Source organism: Vanacampus margaritifer, chromosome 10 (genome assembly GCF_051991255.1).
Source record: "Vanacampus margaritifer isolate UIUO_Vmar chromosome 10, RoL_Vmar_1.0, whole genome shotgun sequence".
Taxonomy (NCBI): Eukaryota; Metazoa; Chordata; class Actinopteri; order Syngnathiformes; family Syngnathidae; genus Vanacampus; species Vanacampus margaritifer.
Window position 1 is genome coordinate 20,094,731 of NC_135441.1, and position 21,780 is coordinate 20,116,510.

Genomic DNA, 21,780 nt, shown 5'->3' on the forward strand with positions numbered 1-21,780 from the left:
TCATTTCCCAATTTTTAACGTTGAGACATTTATGTGCTGTAATGTCCTGTCGCGTGTGCAACCTCTTCGTCCACGTAATCATGGAAATGTCAACAACTTGACACCTGATAAAGTGTTTAAGTTGTGATTTTTAATACCGAATGCATCCTTCCTTCTATTGTTTTTCTGAAATGAATGCTGCTACGTTCACTTTTCCCCACAAGTTCTGCCTGGCAGCTGTGCTCTTTTACTGCGGGTCTCACCAGCTGTAACAGCATCTCCATATGGGAAAACTTGGGCTTCCAGTGGAGCTGCTGTTATCTGTGGAGGGACACCTCTTATCATCACTCACAAGCCTCTATATACCTGTACATCCTATATATCACGTTTGTCATCATTTTTGAAAGTGTTCTGTCAATAAAATAAAATGAAAACTATCTCTCGTTTGTCGTTCATGGTGAATGGCGAACTGGGCAGCATGGTAGACTGGACAAGTTAACATGTCTGCCTCACAGTTCTCAAGTTCAAATCACAACTCAGGTTTACGTGACTTCCTCCCACATTCCAAAAACATGCTTGTTTGGGTGATCTACAACCGAAATTACCGGTACTACAAACGATACAGAAAATGTGTGTCAACTGCACTTCTTTTTATTTTTATCATATTCAAATGATCTGACGATAAAGAAATGAATGGATAAAGACTTGTGTCTTAAAAATTATCCTGCACATTTAAATGACTTCAGTCCACATGGGCCTTGAGTTATGCCAGATTTGTACATATTAAATTAGAAAGGAAAACAAACAAAAAATATTGTGTTTGATTACCATTACTGATGATACCAAGAATATTTATTAGTCAGAATATGCTAACACAGGGGTCCCAAACTCGCACCCCGCTGGATGATATTTTGCAGCCCCCTACTTGAATATGAAAGTTGAATGTGTGTGTGTTTTAAAAATCACTTATGGCCCACCATACCTCAGACTTCCTTCAGCGAAACATAATTCTGAGGTGACGAGTGTAAGGAAAAATCCCAGTCCCAGTTCTGTCTTTTTTCTAAATCTGCAGTAAAGAGAAACGTTGGCGACGAGAACTACCAAGTTCACAGGAGATGAAAATATGACTAGACATGCTGAGGGGAATGCATGGAAAAGGGGAGACCAGGTGACCAATGTTGTTCATATTCTGAAGAATTGCTCATGTTCTAAAATACTAAAAATAAAGATTGAGAAGATTGAATTAGTTGTATTCTTTTAATACTTGAAATGCACATGTGTTATGTCAAGCTCAGACATCCTTATTTATATGATATGAATGTACAAATAGGTTGCACATGTGACCAAGTCTATGGTTAATATCCAAAAAAACATAATCATATTTTGAAATGAAACTATTTTTAGAACTTAGAAAATGTGACTGAAAATAGCCACTCTGGCTTTTTTATTGACAAGAATACAAATGGACAATTCTGTAATAAATCTTGTCAGTGTAAATGAATTACACTTTCTTGAGCAGTTCTATCATCTAAATTAACAAATCTTGACACACATATATTTGTAGGATATATGTTGTGTAACTTTTTTTACTGTATTTCCCGTACTTTGTTTGTTAAATACTATTTAAAAAGAACAAGCCATGTTTCCCCCCAAATTTATAGTTGCAAATGGAGAATTACACGATGAATCAATTGGCCACTCTGGCTTGCCGTCGGTGGTCACGTGACGCCAACGTAACATACAAAGCCTAAATTATTAACGTTATTCGCAGCAACTACTAGCAACAAAAAAAACTATTAATACAACATAATTGTAAACCAAATGTATGTTTTTTTTAAAAATATATATATATGTTAAAAATTTTAATTGACATCTGTTTAAAAAGTGACTCGTCGGAAGGAAGGAGCGTGTGGCTCTGTATGGCTTGCTAGCACCGCGGAGGGTGGGGACAAAAACTTGCCAGACCTCGCCCAGCCATTGCTTCATTCCGACGGGCCGCTAACCCTCAAGACGCTGCGAGACAGCCGCACCATTACACCAGGTTCACGTCGAAGGGGGATTCTGACACAGCTGTGTCAATAAAGTTCATACACCATGTTTAGGAAGACCTTAAAAAAGGACCCCGAGCTGTTTCAGAACGTGGCGGACGGTCTACGGCAGCTTTACCGGACCAAACTGTTCCCTCTGGAGGACACGTATCGATTCCACGACTTCCACTCGCCTGCCCTCGAAGATGCCGACTTCGACAACAAGCCAATGGTGCTGCTGGTGGGACAGTACTCCACCGGCAAAACCACTTTCATCCGCCACCTCATGGAGCAGGACTTCCCCGGTATGCGGATCGGGCCCGAGCCGACCACGGACTCGTTTATCGCGGTGATGCACGGGGATCAGGACGGGGTGATCCCGGGTAACGCGCTGGTCGTCGACCCGAAGAAGCCCTTCCGCAAACTCAACGCCTTTGGAAACGCCTTCCTTAACAGGTACAGACCTAGTAACAAGTTTTTAAAAATGAAACAAATCATAAATTAGTCTGGTAATGTGTCAGAAATATTATATCGTACGGTCTAAATGAAGACTACACGCGGTTTAACCCCCCCAACATACACGCCCTTTTTCACGCCGTACTTTTTTCCCCCTTCAGTTTCGGTCAGCGACAGGCTGTTACACAATAAGCTGTGTCACATTTGTGTGAGTTTCCCACTTTCATCACTTCCCAAATATGAGGCAGTTTTGTAGCAATAGTTTAGCACGTCTGCCTCACTAGTTACAAGGTTCGGGGTTCGAATCTCGACTCCGGCTTCCTGTTTGGCGTTTGCGTGCTCTCCTTTGACACCAAAGGTTAGTTTCAGGTGAATGTGAGCATACATTGTTTGTCTTCAGGTACTCTTCCTCTCACTCAGCTGGGATAAACTCAACTCACCCATGACCTTACTGAGAATATTCAAATAGGTCAAATTTCCACTTTCACCACATACTATGTGAACACCTGGCACAGACACTGACACACTCTACAAAGTGGCCTCTTGACTGAAGACAACCTTGTAGGTGACGTTGCCGGGTAACGGGTTCTACTTTTTCTACCTCCATACCGTACAATTCTTATCACAAGTGGCAGGGAAGCCACCTCCCTTTTATAGTCCCACTGCGAGGAGGTCTTGTGCAACGGCGTTGTACCGGCAGGTTAAAGGTTCACACATGTCATTGGCTGACATTGTAATATGTTTTAAGGAAGGCTGACTCGGCATGTGTGTCCCAAAAGATCGTAGTAAGTGAGTCCAAAGCTCATTCATCCGGACAGTTCTTTTTTCTTTTTTTTTTAACCTCACAAAAAAAAAATCTTTCATTTGAAAGGGGGTGTGTAGACTTTTTATATCTGTAAATATCCTGTTGAGGAATAAAATAGAGGTTTAAATTAGTTTGACAAGATTAAAATTCCGCTCAAAAGTATGCTTATGAAAGATACCGACCTCCTCATTACCCCCCTTTAAGGGATTATCTTCTGTTTTTGTAAAACCACGAGACAGCACCCGAAGTGGTCTGATCCATGATTCATAGCTTCAGCAAGCATGTTTATACCTTCCAACATGTTAATCCACCCTGTATTATGTGGATTTGTTGTGTCATCCTATGTGTAAAAGATCAGTTTGTTTATAGCAGTACTTCCTGTAGACAATGGATGGATGCCTCTCCAGTCCCCACTGTGGGGGCACCCTTTGCTGGAACAATCGAAGCCAAACAAAGTCTCACAAATTGTTGTGTAATGAACAGACTTGATTTGTTTTGGGAGGATTCAAAATAGTTTTACTACAGATAATGTCATAATATAGACTATTATGGCATTATTTGTACAGTAGTATTAGTACCGGGAACTTAAAAAAAAAAAATCTCTGTATTAGTAAGTTTTGATCTCACTGTTATGCATATTTAGCTTCTTAAACAGGGATAGGGCCAATATTAGATTCTGACGGCACGATACTGTGAGCAAAAATATTGCGCAATCACTGTAATAAAATTGCGGCTCTAAAATGTCTGTTTATTAAAGGAGTAATTAAAAATATAATATATTTTGGTATTTGAAGAAACTTGCACCACCGTTGAGTTTAACGAGGAAAAGAAAGAAATCACATTGTCCTACCCATCACCGGTGAGCTATTTTTAGAACAGACCTATCCGCTGCTCATGTTGTCATTGGAGCTAACAAGTACTTACTGGCATCATGCTTATTTTCTTTTTAGGACAATGCACATTGTCGATGTTTTCAATTAGTGTTTTTGTTTATTTCAAAGAGCTGGTCTAATTTTAGAGAAAAAGAAATTACACACGCTTGACCGCGGCATTTATTTCAACACAGTGCCGTAAAGCGTGTGTGTTGTGAATGTGACATGAATGAAGTTCTCATTAGCACACAGTTGTTGTCCGTGCGTTATTAGACATAACGTTTTGGCGTGGAAAATGGCGCTTCACTTGCACGCTGTTGCCCTCTGATGACTATTTTAAGACGAGCCAGTCGAGTGATCTGAATAGGAAAAGCTAGCGAGGCTAACCGCTATTCTCATCCACAACCATCTTATTTTAGTACTGTCGGATGGAGTAGTAAAGTCGACAATCTGTCCTCCCATTGTCCCCAGTTCATTCAGCTTATTTATACAGAATAGCCACAATTTTTTTTTTTTTTTACTAATATGACCTTCCTAGCATAATATCAGCCGGCGCTAATACTCCTTCATCATCGTTGACGTATCAGGACAAGCAAAAGCAATCCAATGAGATATTTCCACTTTTCGTCGCAATGCCTTCCTGCAATTTTGCAAATTGCTTACCCTTTCTCTCACACCCTGCCAAACAACATCAGTCAAGCTCCCCAAAACAAAATGGCGCATCTCTGATAAGACCTTTTCAAAGACTCGACAGCGGCCGATTCATCCGTCCGAGTGTATTACAGATGTGAGAGGAAACCAGATAAGATTGTGTATAAACAAAGCCCATTGTCCCATCTCTGCATCATTTGTCACCCTTTTTGGACGCCGTCCTGTAGGGTTAACAGACCCGCGGTCCACTTTTGACTGCAATTTGCCGATTTGGTCCGTTTCGCATCTACAGTCGGAAGGAGTTGTGGATGTAGGGCGGGGCTTGTTTCGGTTAAGAAGTGAAGGAAGACCAGACGTTTAAAAATAGTTTTTATTCCTGCATGTTAATATCAGCAATCAAAGAGGGATTGGATGCTAATTAAAGGGTTTAGTAGATTAACAGTAAGTGCTTTAGGCTGCAAATTACTCTTTAACTAACAAGCTCACCTTTGGTAGAAGCGGTTATTGTTATAAAGAATGGAAACACAAGTTAGTCATCATGTGATCCTCACGTCTTCAAACTCCAAAGGTAGCAACAGGTCTCCCCCCCCCCACCTTCTTTAGAACCCCCCCTAGCTTGTTAAGTCAAGTCCAAAATTGCTAAATGCCTCCCCCGACGTTCACAGAAGCGCCAATTTCTCGCCTTTTGTAGTGAAAATGCCTCCGCAGTGAGTTCGGGGCCCCGAACTGTGTTGAGCCCCCAGTAAAAGCTGAGTCAGCAAATTGTAAGTTCCGCTTCGTCCTGGCCTTTAATTCCAGGACACTGACGCTGCGCTTTTCCAGAATCTGACGCACGCACAGCCTCAAACTGGAATGGACAGTAGAGCGAGACAAATCCGCTACAGGTCTTCTGTAGATATAAGCAAATGTCAGTAAACAAAGGGTTACTTTTGCAGACGGTTCGACTGATACAAATCTCTGTCCTGTACCTCCAAGACGGCAGCCTGTAAACTGGTTTCCACTTTGTCAACAGGAAGTGGGTTTACAATGTGAGGTGGAAGGTCAAAGGTCAAGAAGTGAGGCTTGAACCTAACCTCCAGTCACAGGACATGGAAATTAACCCTTTGGTGTTATTTTAGCAAGGATGTGCGGCCGCAGGTTCTTGCGCCCACTTGATACATAATTGAAGGGTGACGGAGCTCGCATAGTCACTCTCAGTTTGTAAAATTCCAACTTCATCCTTTCCTATTTTTTTTCTTCCCCCCCAGACAAGCTCTTAGTGGAAACTATTGGGATTGACGGCTAAATGGAAAGCCCTGAGCCAAAATTCCAAAGCATGCCGGCAGCAGCTATGACACATGGGCGGAAAAAATCCTGCATGTTTCTTATCTAGAACAAACCGTAGAGTATCATAAGGCCGGAGCATATGTTACACGCTCACTTTTCATTTTCCTATTTCCATTGTGTGGTACGAGACCTCTGTCAGGGTTTGCCGTGCATGCGGTTGTGCGCGCGCATGCCTTTGTGTGGTTTCAGCATGAAAGTAAAAGCAAAGACTCCCTCGGTCTCATGACCCAGCGCCTCTGAGCTCTTGTTTTGAGTGTTGACAATTGCTTTCTTTGTCCTGAGTTGAGGCCAAAAACACATTTGGACTTTTAATGTATGTCTGTGTGGGATTTTCAAATCGATAAAAACTCCCCAATAACAACGGCCGTTAAATAAGATCAGCCAGTTGTGTTTTCCGCTGCTAATTCATCACGTCTTGTCAGTGTGTTTTCCCCCAAACACACGAAAAATGCGATCGCCTCATTCAACCATCTGCGACACAATGTTGACTTCACTGCTGGTCAAACAAAAACATGCCGTAGCTATAAATAATCCAAATTCATGTTTTAAGTGCTATCTCAACCGTGCTGATATGATCCAGTCTGTTTAACAAATATTCGACAGCAACTTAACAGGTGTTCCTCACATGTTTGAGTTTGAAAACGAGTTATTTAAAGCTCCATTATTGTCTATTTACTTTTCAACTTATGTACACACTGACCAATTTTTTTTCACACTTCTTCTTTTGTACTTGACCCCTCCCTCCTCCCAAATAGGTTCATGTGTGCTCAGTTGCCCAACCCGGTCCTGGAAAGCATCAGCATCATCGACACTCCCGGAATCCTGTCAGGAGAGAAGCAGAGGATCAGTCGAGGTCTGTCCAGTTCGCACCCCACAAATACAACACGGAGCCATTCATGCGTGAATATAACCAAACAGGAAGCGCAAATATGAAAATGGAACAAAAAAAATGTGCTGCCTCTCAAGCCAGTTTGTGTTATTTATGGTTGTCAGTTTGTAAAAAGCTTTCTCGTGTCACTCCTTATTTGGCCCTTGGGGTCCAAAAAGTAACAAAACGGGTCATGTAAATCTTAAGTTAATTTCCCGTCGCTCGAACTTGTCATTTTCTAGACCGCCTCCTCCTTACGCGCCGCTTTACTTGCTGTTCATCCTCATGACAGCAAATATTTCTTCAGTTGAATAAATAAATACCACACCTCAAATTACATAATTTTTTTTCCTCAAGGAAATAATATCACTAGGTAACTGCAACCAATTAATTCAATCACTCAGCCATTTTCACTGAAGCAATCCCGACTGTTTTATTGAATTTTGCAAGGCCCACAAAATATTCTGTTCCATTGCATTTTGTAGCAATTAGCATTAAAATATAGCTAAGTTTCATCCTTATTCACAAATCTGTTGAAAACCCAGGGGAAAAGAGCTTGTTGCAACATGGCCCTGGTTGAGCTCTTATACTCTGCTGTCACCAGCCGTTTTTTGTGTGTGATAACTATCGTTGCTTTAAGCCACCTCTTCAGCTCAGAGGCTGCATCAAAGCTTTCTGTATGCTCTAGCATTAAAAAAAAAACGTATATATACGTTTTTTGGGAGCAAATGAGTTAAAAGCCTTGTACTATCTGCTGCTAAGTAAATAAACACTCTCGACCGCTACTTTAGGAAATGCCGTGCATCCGTTTGTAGTCACTGTTCACATGCCGCACTCTCACTTGCAAAGTGCGACGTGCACACTTTTCGTGTGACTCAAGATGACTCGCAAAAACGTCTTCCTTTTTTTCCGGCGCACGCCGCAAGAGGAAGTGTAACGCATAGCGATAGAGGGCTTTTGCCGTCTGAGAAAAGGAAGCGGAGTCAAATGGAGAATTCAGAGTTTCCACAAGAAGGTCAGCACCACCGCGTGCGTTGATATGCAATCTGTTTTTTATTGAGTTCAGTTTTCTCATGAGACGTAGCGCAGAAAGAAAAGGGTTGGGGAAAAAAAAGCAGCAGCTGGAGTGAATCGAGGAGTTCAGCAAAGAGATATAAAAAAAAAAAAGGGTCATACAAACAAACTGGATGAAAAAATATTGTTACCAAAATGAGAATGAATGTAGAGTGCAGTGCTTCAAGGTTTGTGATGAATATTGAGGTGACCTTTTTATTTTGACGCCCTGCACCTTTTCATGAGTGTACTGTACACTAATACACACACAGCAGTTTGCCCTGTTTGTGTATAAACACTGATACAATACTGTACTCGACTGTATCATATACAAACAAGCGCGTATAGACTTGAAACACTCCATGCAGATTTCTGGCACCAGACTACAGGAAGCCTCAATTCCATCAATGTGTCCTAGCGTTATACTGTCGATTTGTTAGAAGCTAACGTTGTTGACTTTCAACGCATTCACTGCCATAAATTCATAAAAATAAAGATTATTAAAAATTAGGGGCGACAGGCGATTAACATTTTAAATTGTAATTAATCGCATGACTTCACTAGTTAACTCACAATTAATCACATTTTATATCTGTTCTAAATGCACAATAAAAAAATCTAGGTGTTCATATTCTTGTTCGCAAAAGTGGAAAAAAAGGTTCAACAAATAGAAATAGTTGAAATTATTTTTTTTACGTTTATAGCCGTCAATGGCAGTGAATGAATAAAAAAAAGAAGGGGAAAACGATAATAAAAATATGGGGCGTCAGGCGATTACATTTTTTTAATCATAATTAATCGCATGACTTCACTAGTTAACTCACAATTAATCACAAATTTTACATCTGTTCTTAATTTTTTTTTCTAGGTTTTCATACTCTTAACAAAAGTGATTTTTTTAAACTAATAGAAATAGTTTAAATGAATTTTTGACGTTTATAGCCGTCAATGGCAGTGAATGAATAAAAATATATATAAAAAAATCAGTTCTAAATGTAAAATAAAAAAAACTAGGTTTTCATACTCTTTTTAACAAAAGTGTAAAATATGTTAAACTAATAGAACAAATGAATTTTTGACGTCTATAGCCGTCAATGGCAGTGAATGAGTTAATGGTGCATTAGCACATGCGTACGGAATATTTTGTATATATGACAGCCAAACAGTTATAGGTCAACGTGACAGTTGCTGGCTGGAAAGTTTCCTGGACTGCAAAGAGCAATTGAGGTCCAACGAGGCATCTCGTCACTGATTCATTGAAAGAACCGAGTACACGTTCAAGCATAAAAATCATTTTGTAACACTTTGATTGCGTAACTTTTTTTGGTGTAGTCAACAAATGAGGCTCGGTGTTATTTGGTGATTCATAACATGATGAAATCCGTCAACTAAATTGATGCTATTATTTGGCTGAGCAGAAAATGTCAAATTGATTTCATAGCTTGTAGGTGTGGTAATAAGTTCAAAACGAGGAGAACCGCTAGTTAAACTCTCAAGTTGTGTTTTACACTTTGAAGTGGAGGTCAAGTCGAGCATTTTCCCTCTCTAGTCTAATACTAGTTTATGGAAAGAGGGAAGTCGACCCCCAATTATTTTATTTTTTTGACAATAATACATTCTATGCAGCCCCACTCGTCTAAATATGATATTCTGGTTAATATAGCTCAGCTCAGGGGGGCGGCCATTTTGCCACTTGCTGTCGACTGAAGATGACATCACTGTTGCTCAGGTCTCAGGTAACAACCAATCACAGCGCAGCTTCAGAAAATGGGTGAGCCTTGATTGGATGTTGCCTGAGCAACATTGACGTCCCCTTCAGTCGACGGCAAGTGGCAAAATGGCCGCCCCCTGAGATGGATACAAACGGCTGGATTTTGCTTCATAACTCATATTCCACAAATGCAATATTAATCAGAATGTGATGTTTAGACTAGTGAGGTCACATATAACATATTGTCAAGAAATTTTTACGGTTGACTTGCCCGTTTTTATCCACCTCAGGGGGCGGCCATTTTGTCTTGTACTGCCACCTGCTGCAATTTGAATTGACGCCACAGTGCCAACAAGCTCATCTGTTTTCTGGGTTCAGTCATGTGACGTTCGTAATGCTAACCCGAAGGCACTATTTATATCACTTTCAGTCGACAGTAGGGGGGGCGGTGCCACATACAATGCTTTCCTTTTGATGAGGAAAGTTCCCCCTACCAAGATGGCCGCCTTGTAGGCATGTGAGCCTGCTTGGAAATGTACTGTAACTATACTGTTTAAATGGCTGCTTGGAGTGGAGTGGACAATATTTTTTTTTTATTTCTATGAAATCCGGAGTCCGTTAAATCACTGTATTTATTTTTGTCTCTGTCCAAATTTCCACTAAATGAGCTTGTTGGTTAGTTACTCCCTATTACTCCGCGACCATGAGATTTGATGAAAGGAGTCACACGCTGACGTTCTTGCCCTATAAGGCATGAACGCGCATCCCCGCGCGTTGTCGTCATACGTCGAAGGAGCAGCAGTTGTCCGCGCAGGCTATAAGTGAGCCTCATGCTTGTGCAGCTGTCTCTCAAGTTGAAAAAAAAAAAAAAAAAGAATAGAAAAATGCCGTCTTGCTGTCTCCCAGAGGGACCTTTTAAAAATGTCGTCCTCTCTACTCGCACCTTAGGCACACACAGGAAAAACGAAAGCCCTCACTCACTTTCGCTCGCCCTTCTAGTTCTTTCATCTCCCCGGTTATCTTAATTCTTTCCCTCCCTCCGCCTGTCCACTGCCGCTCTCTCGCTCTCCAGCGGACAAAGGGCTCGGAAAGGAATGCGTGCGCAGCAGATACGCGGCGCTGATGGCAGATAACGCCGCAAACGAGGCGAACTTGCGGACAGATCCGATGACACGCCTCTAATCCTTTCTGTTGTCCGTCACGCCCTGACGGAGAAAAAGTTCACGATTCCGAGGTCGGACATAATCAGTCCTGCAATTTGTTTTTTGGAATAATGGCACTACAAATAATCACTTAGACAGTCAAAAATGGCGTTTATTTTTTTGGGGAGTAACATTTTTAGTACATATACTGTAAGTCTCGAAAGAAGTTTGAGCAGAGTGAGCAGTCTCAAGTGTTATATGAATCTTTGTGGTGGAATTTGACCTTATGGGCCTCCACTGTACTTCATTTAACGTGCGTCCGTTCTCGGCACTTCAACCAGCAACACAGATTTAAGATTTGAAAGTCAGGCAGAGGTCATTTAAATCCCAGCACTGATACCCACAATGCATTGGTTTCAGTAAAGCTGGTTAAAAGGTAACCAGGGTAAACCGCTCCACCCTTTTTTTATACGATCAATAATAATTAAACCTTACTTGACTGACTGTAGTGGAGCTAAAACGTTTAATTTTGAATGAACACGCATTGCAGACTTTTTAAAATATTTTTTTTACAGTGGGATTGAAATAGAGAGCACACGTAAAATTCTGATAATTTTTTTGTTGTCAATGAGTTGTATAAAATATATTTTTTTTTATAGCATGCACATCTGTGCAAAGTTTGCTTGCTGGGTGCGTTGCAACATGTTTGGATCATACCATTTGGTTGCCTTCAGCCTTTCTTCACCTCTGTTATTAAGAAATACGACCGTGTTTGTACACCATCATTTCTTCCTTTTTTTTTTTAAAGGCAAAAAGTACAGTGAAACATTGTGTCACACTGGTTGTTCGCATTTTGTTTAACATTTTCTTCTTCTTTTTTTCTGAATTAATTCAAGGTACAATTTGTCACTGCCATGAAACGTTTAGAAAACTACGCAATTGTTTAATCATTAATAATTGTTAAACCTGACGGACAACAGAAAAGTGTTTGAGGAGCCACAAATCTTTTTATTAGGGCTGGGTTTAAAAAAAAAAATAAAAAATAAAAAATAAAATAATTCAATATTGAATCGATTTTTCTTTTTTGGGCGAGAGATCAGCAAATAAAACCATGAATTGATTATTTTAAAATCTTTTTTTCCCTCATAAAATCACAAGAAAAGAGAATATTTTTGTATCTTATCTTCTTGGAATTTATTGTTCACGTGAATTTAAAAGTATTTTCTTACATTAATGAAAGACCTGACTTATTGCAGTTTAAGACAATTCAGAATATTTTTGATTTATATTTACAACATTTGAATTAGAATGATGAAAATATAATATATATATAAAAAAACTATCAAAAGAAAGATTAGAGTCTCTTCTTTCATCAGGAAATAAGTATGTTTCCGTTTTGCAGCAATTGGCATTAGAATATAGCTAAGTTTCATCATTATTCACAAATCTGGGGAAAATAGCCTTTTTGCAACATGGCTTTGGTGGATCTCTTATACTCTGCTGCCACCTGCTGGCCGTTTTTTGTAAAAAAAAAAAAAAACTAGCGTTGCTTTAAGTATTCTCTGCAGTTCAGCGGCTGCATCAAAGCCTTTGTATGCTCTAGCATTAAAAAAAAACGTAAGTACGTTTTTGGGACCATGGCAATATTTAAAATAGATCGTATTTAATATGGGATTAAATTGAAGTGAATCGAATCCGGGGGGGAGGGGGGATCTAAATCGAATTGAACTCTTGTGAATCAAAATCGATTGAGGAAATTAAAATCGATAGCCAACCATAGTCTTCATTACCATTATTGAAACTAAATATTCTTTGAAAGGAAACCGGTTTCCAATTTTAGTTTATGTACAGTATATATGAATAATAATCAAATTCATACCATGCGTGCAGTGCCTGAGAATTTTTTTAAATTGTCCTTGAGAAGAATATATGAACTCTCAATTTGAGGTAATGAAACTTGTGGATGTCCTTAAAAAAAAACGCTTGAGCAAAGAACCAAATCTTCCTGTATTAGTTAAGCGGAAGTGTGAAAACACACAGTTAATGTACTGGCCTTGCGTGTATGTCGAGGAATCGCTAGCACGCGCGTACATAATGCGCACGCAAAGTCAAAGTGTCCCGCGTCTTCCTCCCGCCCCGCAGGCTACGACTTTGCCGCCGTGTTGGAGTGGTTTGCGGAGCGCGTGGACCGCATCATCCTGCTGTTCGACGCCCACAAGCTGGACATCTCGGACGAGTTCTCCGAGGTGATCCGCGCGCTCAAGAACCACGAGGACAAAATGCGCGTGGTCCTCAACAAGGCCGACCAGATCAGCACGCAGCAGCTGATGAGGGTCTACGGGGCGCTCATGTGGTCCCTGGGGAAAATCATCAACACGCCAGAGGTACGTGCGGCTTCCCCCACAGCGTCAAAACATCGCGGCGCATCGTTTGTGCTTTTATGTTGGGCTCGGCCGAAAATGACCTTTTTATTTTGTCGTGCACTGTTGCCGTGGCAACGCACTGTTTGCAAAGAAAAATAGTGCTGTTTTTGAGGGTGTTAACTTTACCAAATGCTCGTGAAACTTTGCACACATCAGGCCTGACAAAACGTTTATATTTTTAAAGGGTTTTTGTGTGCCAGTACCTTAACTCTTTGACTGCCAAAAACGTTAAATAACGTTTAGTAAAATCCTATGGATGAGTGCCAAAGACGTTAAAAGACGTTTTTTTCAAAACAGAGGTGAAACTAACCATTTTCTATTGTTGATTACTGAAAAAACAGAATAAGGTAGAAACAAACTTTTTTTTCTGATGAAAGATGAGAGTCCAATCTTTCATTTGGTAGTATGTGTGTTTCCATAGTCCAAACACATAATTTTCTGTTGACCTTGAAAGATCAGTCAAAAATGCTTAAATCGGTTGGCACCCACGGCATCCCTTTTCTGAAAACGGTTGGCAGTCTAAGAGTTAATTGCTTTTTTTTTGTTGGGTGATTCATTCATTTGCTCCCCCAAAAAACGTATAAAAACGTTCTATTTTAAATATTGCCATGGTCCCAAAAACTTTTTTTTTTTAATGCTAGAGCATACAGAAAGCTTTGATGCAGCCTCTGAACTTCAGAAAATGATTGAAGCAATGGTAGATATTACAAAAACGGCCAGCAGGTGGCAGCAGAGTATAAGAGACCAACCAGGGCCACGTTGCAACATTTGCCAATTGCTACAAAATGCAATAGAACACAATATTTTGTGGGCCTTGCAAAATTCAGTAAAACAGCCGGGAGCGAAAGGGGGTTGCTTCAGTGAAAATGGCTGAGAGTGAGTGAATGAATCTTTTCCCCACCGTTTTTAAACAGATTTGTGAATAATGATGAAACTTAGCTATATTCGAATGCTAATTGCTGCAAAACGTAAACAGATAGATGTATACTTTTTTTTTTCCCTGATGAAAAAAGAGACTCTAATCTTTATTTTTGTAGGCAATAGAACACAATATTCTGTGGGCCTTGCAAGATCAGTCAAAATGCAGTAAAACAGCCGCGAGCGAAGGGGATTGCTTCAGTGAAAATGGCTGGGAGTGATTGAGTTAATGACTGTAATGAGTTTGTGTAGCTGATTGCCCAAATGTCAACTTAATATTGTAGTATTACATTATTTATTAACTATTGATAGCATAATTACTTACTATTGAGCCTTTATTTATTTAGCCAAGAAAGCAATTAATTATCATAATAATTAATTTAAAAAAAAATTGAGACTAAAAATCTCTTCTTGATCAAGATGGGCAGCCAACCCACAAAACAGGTTTGACAGCTAAAAACATTCCGACAATGTCTTATGACAACAATCGTCAGTTTTCACTCTCTTTAAAAGCAAATGAAGCGAAGCATCGGCAGACTTGCGCTTCAAGTTGAAAGAGCTCAATGAGAGCAGATCCTTCACTTTGAGCTCTTTCCGAAGATTGCTCCATGAGGGAAGGAGCTGCGTTTGTACCAGACTGTTTCCCCAGCACGGTGCAGTGAGCGCGTGTGCCAGTCCAAATGTTAGTGAGGATTGGAAAATGGGTTTCCCAACAAAATGGCGGTCAACAGCCTTCCTTTGCAAAGTTTGCATGTTCGGTTAACTCATTCACTGCCATCGACTATTTCTACTAGTTTAACATTTTTTTTCCCCACTTTTGTTAACTAGAGTATGAAAACCTAGATTTTTTTTAATTGTACAATTAGAACAGATATAACATTTGTGATTAATCGTGAGTTAACTACTGAAGTCATGCGATTAATTACGATTAAAAAAATGTAACCGCCTGATGCCCCTAATTTTTAATAATTTTTTCTTTCCTTTTTTTTTTTTTAAATCGCGTCAGGCGATTTATTTTAATTTATTTTTAATTTTAAGTTAGCGCTTGATTTCAATAGTTAACTCACGATTAATCACAAATGTTATATCTGTTGTAAATGTACAATATTTTTCTTCTAGGTTTTCATATTCTTAACAAAAGTGGAGAATTTTTTTTTAAACTAATAGAAATTGTTCAAATGAATTTTTGACGTCTATAGCCATCAATCTGAACACTCTAAATTGTCCATAGGTGTGATTGGACAAATGGTATAGAAAATGGACGGAGGAAAAATGGAGGGCAACCAGATCTACTGTGCTTGCTGGCAAGGTCATTGGAATGTCGTTTGGAGAAAAGACTGAACCAAACCTCTTTTTTGTTGTTGTGGCAAACCGTAATTGAATAATGAATTACAGCTGATTTTTGTTGTTGTTGCTTTTATTATGATTTTTTTTTTTTTACAATAAATATACCTCTTCGATTGGTGCCACATGACATCATGTGATTTTTTTTTTTTTAAATAATCCCCCTTCTCTTGCTTCTTAGTTAATGTTTGAACTCGGTCGAAAGTCATAAACGTATACCAAAGGGTCATGTGGCCAATTATTCACTGACCTTAGCCGTCTGCAAGAATGCACGTTTGAAGGACTTTTAGCGTCTCGCCGTGCTTTTTTTTTTTTTTCCGTCCTCACGCTACCTCATGTGTCTTGTTTACATTTCACAAATGCACCGTTGATTATCTGTTGATTCTTCCAATCCACATTGCTGTGTCATCAGCGTCACGGATGCGGGCGCAGGTTCCTCGCGTCACGTGTCTAATGTGTCGCCCCCCCCCCTCCCCCCTCCCTGCAGGTGGTGCGCGTGTACATCGGCTCGTTTTGGGCGCAGCCCCTCCTGGTGCCCGACAACAGGAAGTTGTTTGAGGCGGAGGAGCAGGACCTCTTCACGGACATCCAGTCCTTGCCCCGCAACGCTGCTTTACGAAAACTCAACGACCTCATCAAGCGAGCGCGCCTCGCAAAGGTTAATGCTTATCAAATCGGTTTCGTGCCGATATACTGTCAGACGAAAAAGCCAGTCTCTTCTTTATCGCATTGATTAAAAGCTTTACACGCCGACTCTCAGACTTTTCAATTGTCTTTCAGGTGCACGCGTACATCATCTGCTCGCTGAAGAAGGAAATGCCGAGTGTGTTTGGAAAGGAGTCGAAGAAGAAAGAGCTGATTGCTAACTTGGGTGAGATCTACGTGAAGGTGGAGAAGGAGCATCAGATCTCACCTGGGGATTTCCCCAACCTTGCTAAGATGCAGGTATGGTCCACTTTGGCAGTTCTTCCTAAAAAGAGGCTTCAAGATGTTTATTGACACTCCCAGACCCAGTTTCAAGTTTACTTTGAAGCGAAATATACAATAATATTTACACATTGTGTATTTAAAACAAGCACCACAGTTTGGCTTAGCCCCAAGTGCTAGCTAGCAAGCCAGCTAGCTCATAAACGAGCTAAGGAGCTAGCTAGCACCTGGGGCTACGCCTAGGGAGATAGCTAGCTAGCACCTTGGGCTAAGCCAAACTGTGGCAGGGTTTTTACTTTTTGGACCTGGATTTGCCACCTCTGCACATAGCTTAGCCATATAATAACGTGTGTTTAGCCTAATGCTAACAAACAACGCAAAACACCTTCAATGAATATCATTGATGTTGTGGCGTTTTGACCCCTTCAATGATGGTATTTGAACACAAGCGTTGAGAAACGCATAAGTAGACACAATACTTACAGGCACAAAATATGGCTTCAGCTTCCTGAGTCAATTATGAAACTCTTCTTCTTGTGTGTCTGTCAGTGTTATACTGCCCCCAGGTGGCCAAGGCATGCACAACGTCCATTAAATTAAAGCTAAAACGTCCCAAAAAGTTTACTTGTTTTATTGTATTACATTTTTTCAATATTTACTTATTTTTTATTTCTTTGTTTTTATGATTGTTGCATATTCAGGAATTGATTTTTTTTTTTTAAAGCTGTCAAAGCAGTTGAATTTGCATCAATTATTTGCAAATTTTTGCTAATTGAAGGCCAGTGCGGTCACTGTTTTTTTTGTTTTTTTTAAATTTCATTTCAATAGGAGGATTTTTTTTCCTGTTTGTGGAAATAGAACGAATCCATTCCAATCTTTATTCAAACAATAAAGATGAAAAGCGCAAAGAACGTTCGATGCCAAAACTGTTGACGAACCGAAGCCCAATTTGTTGGTGAAGCGAGTTTTGACTGCACGCGTACCCGGCGTCACCTTCACCTCCCTTTTTCCGACGAAACCCTCCAGGATGTGGACCAGATTTATTTTTCCTGGTTTGCCAGGAAATCCTGCTTGTGCGCTGCCACTGGAAGATCTATTTCTATCACCAATTCCTGTTTTCTGTCCTCAGGAGATGCTCAACGCTCACGACTTCTCCAAATTCGCCGCCATGAAGCCCAAGCTGCTGGAAGCGGTGGAGGACATGCTGGCCAACGACATCGCCCGCCTCATGGCCTTGGTGCGGCAGGAGGAGGCGGCGCTGCCCAGCCACACGGTCAAGGGCGGCGCCTTCGACGGAACCATGAGCGGCCCCTTCGGCCACGGCTACGGCGAGGGCGCCGGCGAAGGCATCGACGACCTTGAGTGGGTGGTGAACCGCGACAAGCCCTCGTACGACGAGATCTTCTACACGCTCTCGCCCATCAACGGCAAAGTGTCCGGCGCCGCCGCCAAGAAGGAGATGCTCAAGTCCAAACTGCCCAACACGGTGCTGGGAAAGATCTGGAAGCTGGCCGACGTGGACAGAGACGGCCTCCTCGACAACGACGAGTTCGCCCTGGCCAACCACCTGATCAAAGTCAAGTTGGAGGGCCACGAGTTGCCCGCCGCGCTGCCCGACCACCTGGTGCCCCCGTCCAAGCGCGTGGCAGCGCTGCAGGAGTAGAGCGGGCACTTCCTGTTTGGGACTCTCCGCACACCAGAGAGAGACTGAGGAGTTGGTTTTCTTGTGAAATGGGGGGGATACGTGTTGTTAAAAATGCAGCTCTGGACAAAAATGGAGACCAAAAAAAAAAACACTGGTTACTTTCATTTTCCCTTTTCTGTTAATAAATGCTCAAAATCAGTGGTTCTTATACCACGTAGCACATCAAAACAGACACGACAAACGTTTACTATGAATACAGATGCTGAAAAATAGTGCCTAATATAATATATATTTCCAATATAAACCGCTTTAAATGAATATATGCAAATGTACTGGATTAAAAGCCACTGGCGCAATATGAAGTTTCAACTTTTAATTCAGTGATTCTTTCTATTACCACAAGAGGGAGCCTGCATACCACTTTGAGAATCATTCCTCTAAATGACTTAAACAAAAATGCATTTACAATTAAGTATCTTGTAGTAGGTTACAGAATATAACAAAAATGTTCATTGCACTCAAACATACCATTCATATAATAGCAGTGGTCACTTTTTTTTTCCAGAGCTGTACTTAAAAAAATAAAATAAAATAAACGGGGAGGGCGAGGGTGGAGTGATTTTTTTTTTTTCCACCTGAGAGGACTTTGCTGCATCCTGGACCTCTTCACTGGGTAGCAGGATGTTGCATGATGCGTCTGAACCGAAATTTGTAAAAGATGTCTTATAGTATACAGTATATAGTCCACATTATTTGTTGATCCAAAGAAATATAATTTTGTCAATTTGGAGAAAGAGAGAGGAAATAAATCATTTCATCTATATTTTTGTATTTCCTGGCGTTGACTCCAAATGCTTCCCTTTTTGTTATTTTGCCAGATAAATAAAAAGGAACATTTATCATTCGGCTCTTGGCTATGTAGGTTTTGTTCAATAGTATATTTACGGGATGTAATCTTGGTACGAGAAGGAACAGTCACTCGCCGCTGTACATAGTTTTATACAGTACAAATACTTGTACAGTAATGATATATACTGCCCTCTGTCGGCCATATTGAGTCATAGCACGATCACTGCACAGAGGAGACACAAAGCGGCTATTTCATGAAAGCGCAACAACGTGTCTTTCTATCCTTCATTCTGAGAACCACTAAAAGGCCTATTGGACACAGTTGAGTCACGTGATCAAACATTACTCCATTTTCAGATTCAGGCATTTATATTTCGAGTATTAATTCCACAATTAGTTGTTTCTTATGTATCTTATTAAACAAGGTTCGTTTTTGACTATATAGTCTAATTACTGGCATCAGAAGTGAATAGTTGACTTTCATTGTTTAGGAACAAAAAATGTCTTACTATACAAAAACGTTTTTAAAAAAACCGCCTGACTATACCTGCCTTTGGTCTCTTTTTTTTTTTTTTTCAAACGACACATGGTCATCTTTTTAAAAATGCCTCAGTATACATATTCTTTTTTTTTATATATAAGCTTTATTATTCATGATCAGTTACTAAAAACAAAAAATAATCAGTCTTATGGTGGTCATCTCTTGTTAAGGTGGTTACCTAAAAAAGAGCTTGCTAGATGCTATTGATAGCATTAGCGCTATAATACTATTTGCAAAAAGGCCTTGCTAGCAAACAATGCTATTTCTACATCATTAAATGCTTGTTTTGTTTATTTATTTATTGGGCAATGTAAAATTGGGAAGTCGGCTGCATGACGTCACTCCCAGCGCGACTCGACGCCACGCACAGATTTACACATGAATGGAGTGTCAATGCTGCTTGTCTGTAGCGCATTGACCGACAATCCATTCATGTGTCAATCAGTCATAAATCCGTGCGTGCTGTCGAGTCGCGCTGGGAGTGACGTCATGCAGCCGACAAAGTCAGCCTTCGTAGGGCCCAGCCTTGTGAATTTGGACACAGGCATTGATTTGATATAAATAACAGATCTAATGCTTGACCTGATAAATACCTTATAAATATGTGAGTAAATGCCGCTCTCTAGTGTATATATGTGGTATTGCATAACACTAACAGGTACATGTTTGTAACCGACTGTCTTTATGTTGACTATGGAGCGAGCCTGTAGTGTTGACGCCCCTGAGTACAAGGGTTAGGGTTAGGGTTAGTACAAAGTTATGTTGCTTCCTCTCATTTTGACCTGCTTCTGAATTAGCACAAAGCTGCCGGAATGTCCACGGCGATGCGAAGTGGGCCGAGGCATGATTTGATGTGTGTGTGCTTGTGCTCCCTCCCTGTGTGTTTACATAGACTGCCGTTAAAACCTACTGTACAGTCTATCTCTCTTGTACATCCTTTCCCTTTTCCTGTCTTCTTCCGTCAGGAAGACCACCACCCCCGCCACCATCCCAATTTTCCCCACCTCCTTCCTTTTTGGGTCTTGTTTGTGGATTCACAGGCTCACCTTGTTTCACCTCCTCCTCCTGTTTCTTTGTTCCCGTCACCTCTGCAGAATCTATAAAAAATAAAAAATAAAAAAAGTTGTGACATGTTGAACCTTGTAGGCTTCAACTTATGTAACTAATAATGTGCATAGTGCAGGTTCTCAGAGGAGAGGTGAGGAATTGGCCACCTGTGTGTAAACGATTCATTGTGTACATGCAGATGGGGGGGAGGACAAATAGCCTCTAAATGTGACACTCATTAATGAGTGTGTAATCCTACAGTGATCTTAAATTGGCAACACTCCTGTGAGATTTTTTTTGATTAACTATAAAATAACATCAAATTAATTTTTTGTTATAACCTGATGAGACCAAGGTTGACATTTTTGGAAGTTTATTATATAAACAGCTCAAAATAGAAGTCAGTACTTGAACAAAAGCGTCAAATTACTTTTAGGGGGTGCACACTTTTGCAACCACATACTTTCAGTTTATTTTTACTTTCCTTTTTTTTTAATAGATTTGAGCCATTTGAATGGTAGTTTTGAAATAATTTCTTGTGTTCATTTTTTTTTACTCATTCCCTGCCATTGACGGCTATAGACGTCAAAAATGAATTTGAACTATTAGTTTCACATTTTTTTCCACTTTTTTTTAACAAGAGTATGAAAACCTAGAAAAAATGTATTGTACATTTAGAACAGATGTAAAATTTGTGATTAATCTTGAGTTAACTAGTGAAGTCATGTGATTAATTATAATTTAAAAATCTGATCACCTAATGCCCCTAATTAAAAAAGAAAGAAAAGATTATAAAAAAAATTAGGGGCGTCAGATGATTACATTTTTAAAATTGTAATTAATATTAAATTTAATATGTTATAAATGTACAATAAAAAAACATTCCAGTTTTCATACTCTTGTTAACAAAAGTGGGAAAAAATGCGAAACTAATATAGTTCAAATGAATTTTTGACATCTATAGCCGTCAATGGCAGTGAATTAGTTAATCACAGATACCAAGAATCTGAACGGGGGTGTGTAGACTTTTTATATCCACTGCATGTACCTTGCAATTGGCTGGCCACCAGTCGAAATCACAAATAGACCCCCACAGCATTTTTTTAAGGGAATTTTTGAGTGGGTGGGTACTGTGCGGGGCTCTGGCAAAAATCTGCCCGGCAACCAGTTACAATTGACATTTTGTTTACTGTTTG

At 40.2% G+C, this 21,780-nt stretch overlaps 1 protein-coding gene across 1 annotated transcript; it reads left to right on the forward strand.

The window, feature by feature from the left end:
- Nucleotides 1-1,736: 1,736 nt before the first annotated feature.
- Nucleotides 1,737-19,054, forward strand: ehd1a (EH-domain containing 1a). The gene is made up of 6 exons (XM_077577280.1): nt 1,737-2,462; nt 6,872-6,969; nt 13,033-13,274; nt 16,063-16,233; nt 16,356-16,520; nt 17,632-19,054. The coding sequence occupies exons 1-6, from the start codon at nt 2,074-2,076 to the stop codon at nt 18,163-18,165; spliced, it is 1,599 nt and encodes a 532-aa protein (XP_077433406.1). The 5' UTR covers nt 1,737-2,073; the 3' UTR covers nt 18,166-19,054.
- Nucleotides 19,055-21,780: the final 2,726 nt, after the last annotated feature.

What these genes read in the sequence shown, in the direction of transcription:
- ehd1a (XM_077577280.1), top strand. Translation starts at nt 2,074, where the DNA reads ATGTTTAGGAAGACCTTAAAAAAGGACCCCGAGCTGTTTCAGAACGTG. An exon ending in AAATCATCAACACGCCAGAG is followed by an intron (nt 13,275 to 16,062) that starts GTACGTGCGGCT and finishes CCCTCCCTGCAG; the next exon opens with GTGGTGCGCGTGTACATCGG. An exon ending in CCAACCTTGCTAAGATGCAG is followed by an intron (nt 16,521 to 17,631) that starts GTATGGTCCACT and finishes TTCTGTCCTCAG; the next exon opens with GAGATGCTCAACGCTCACGA.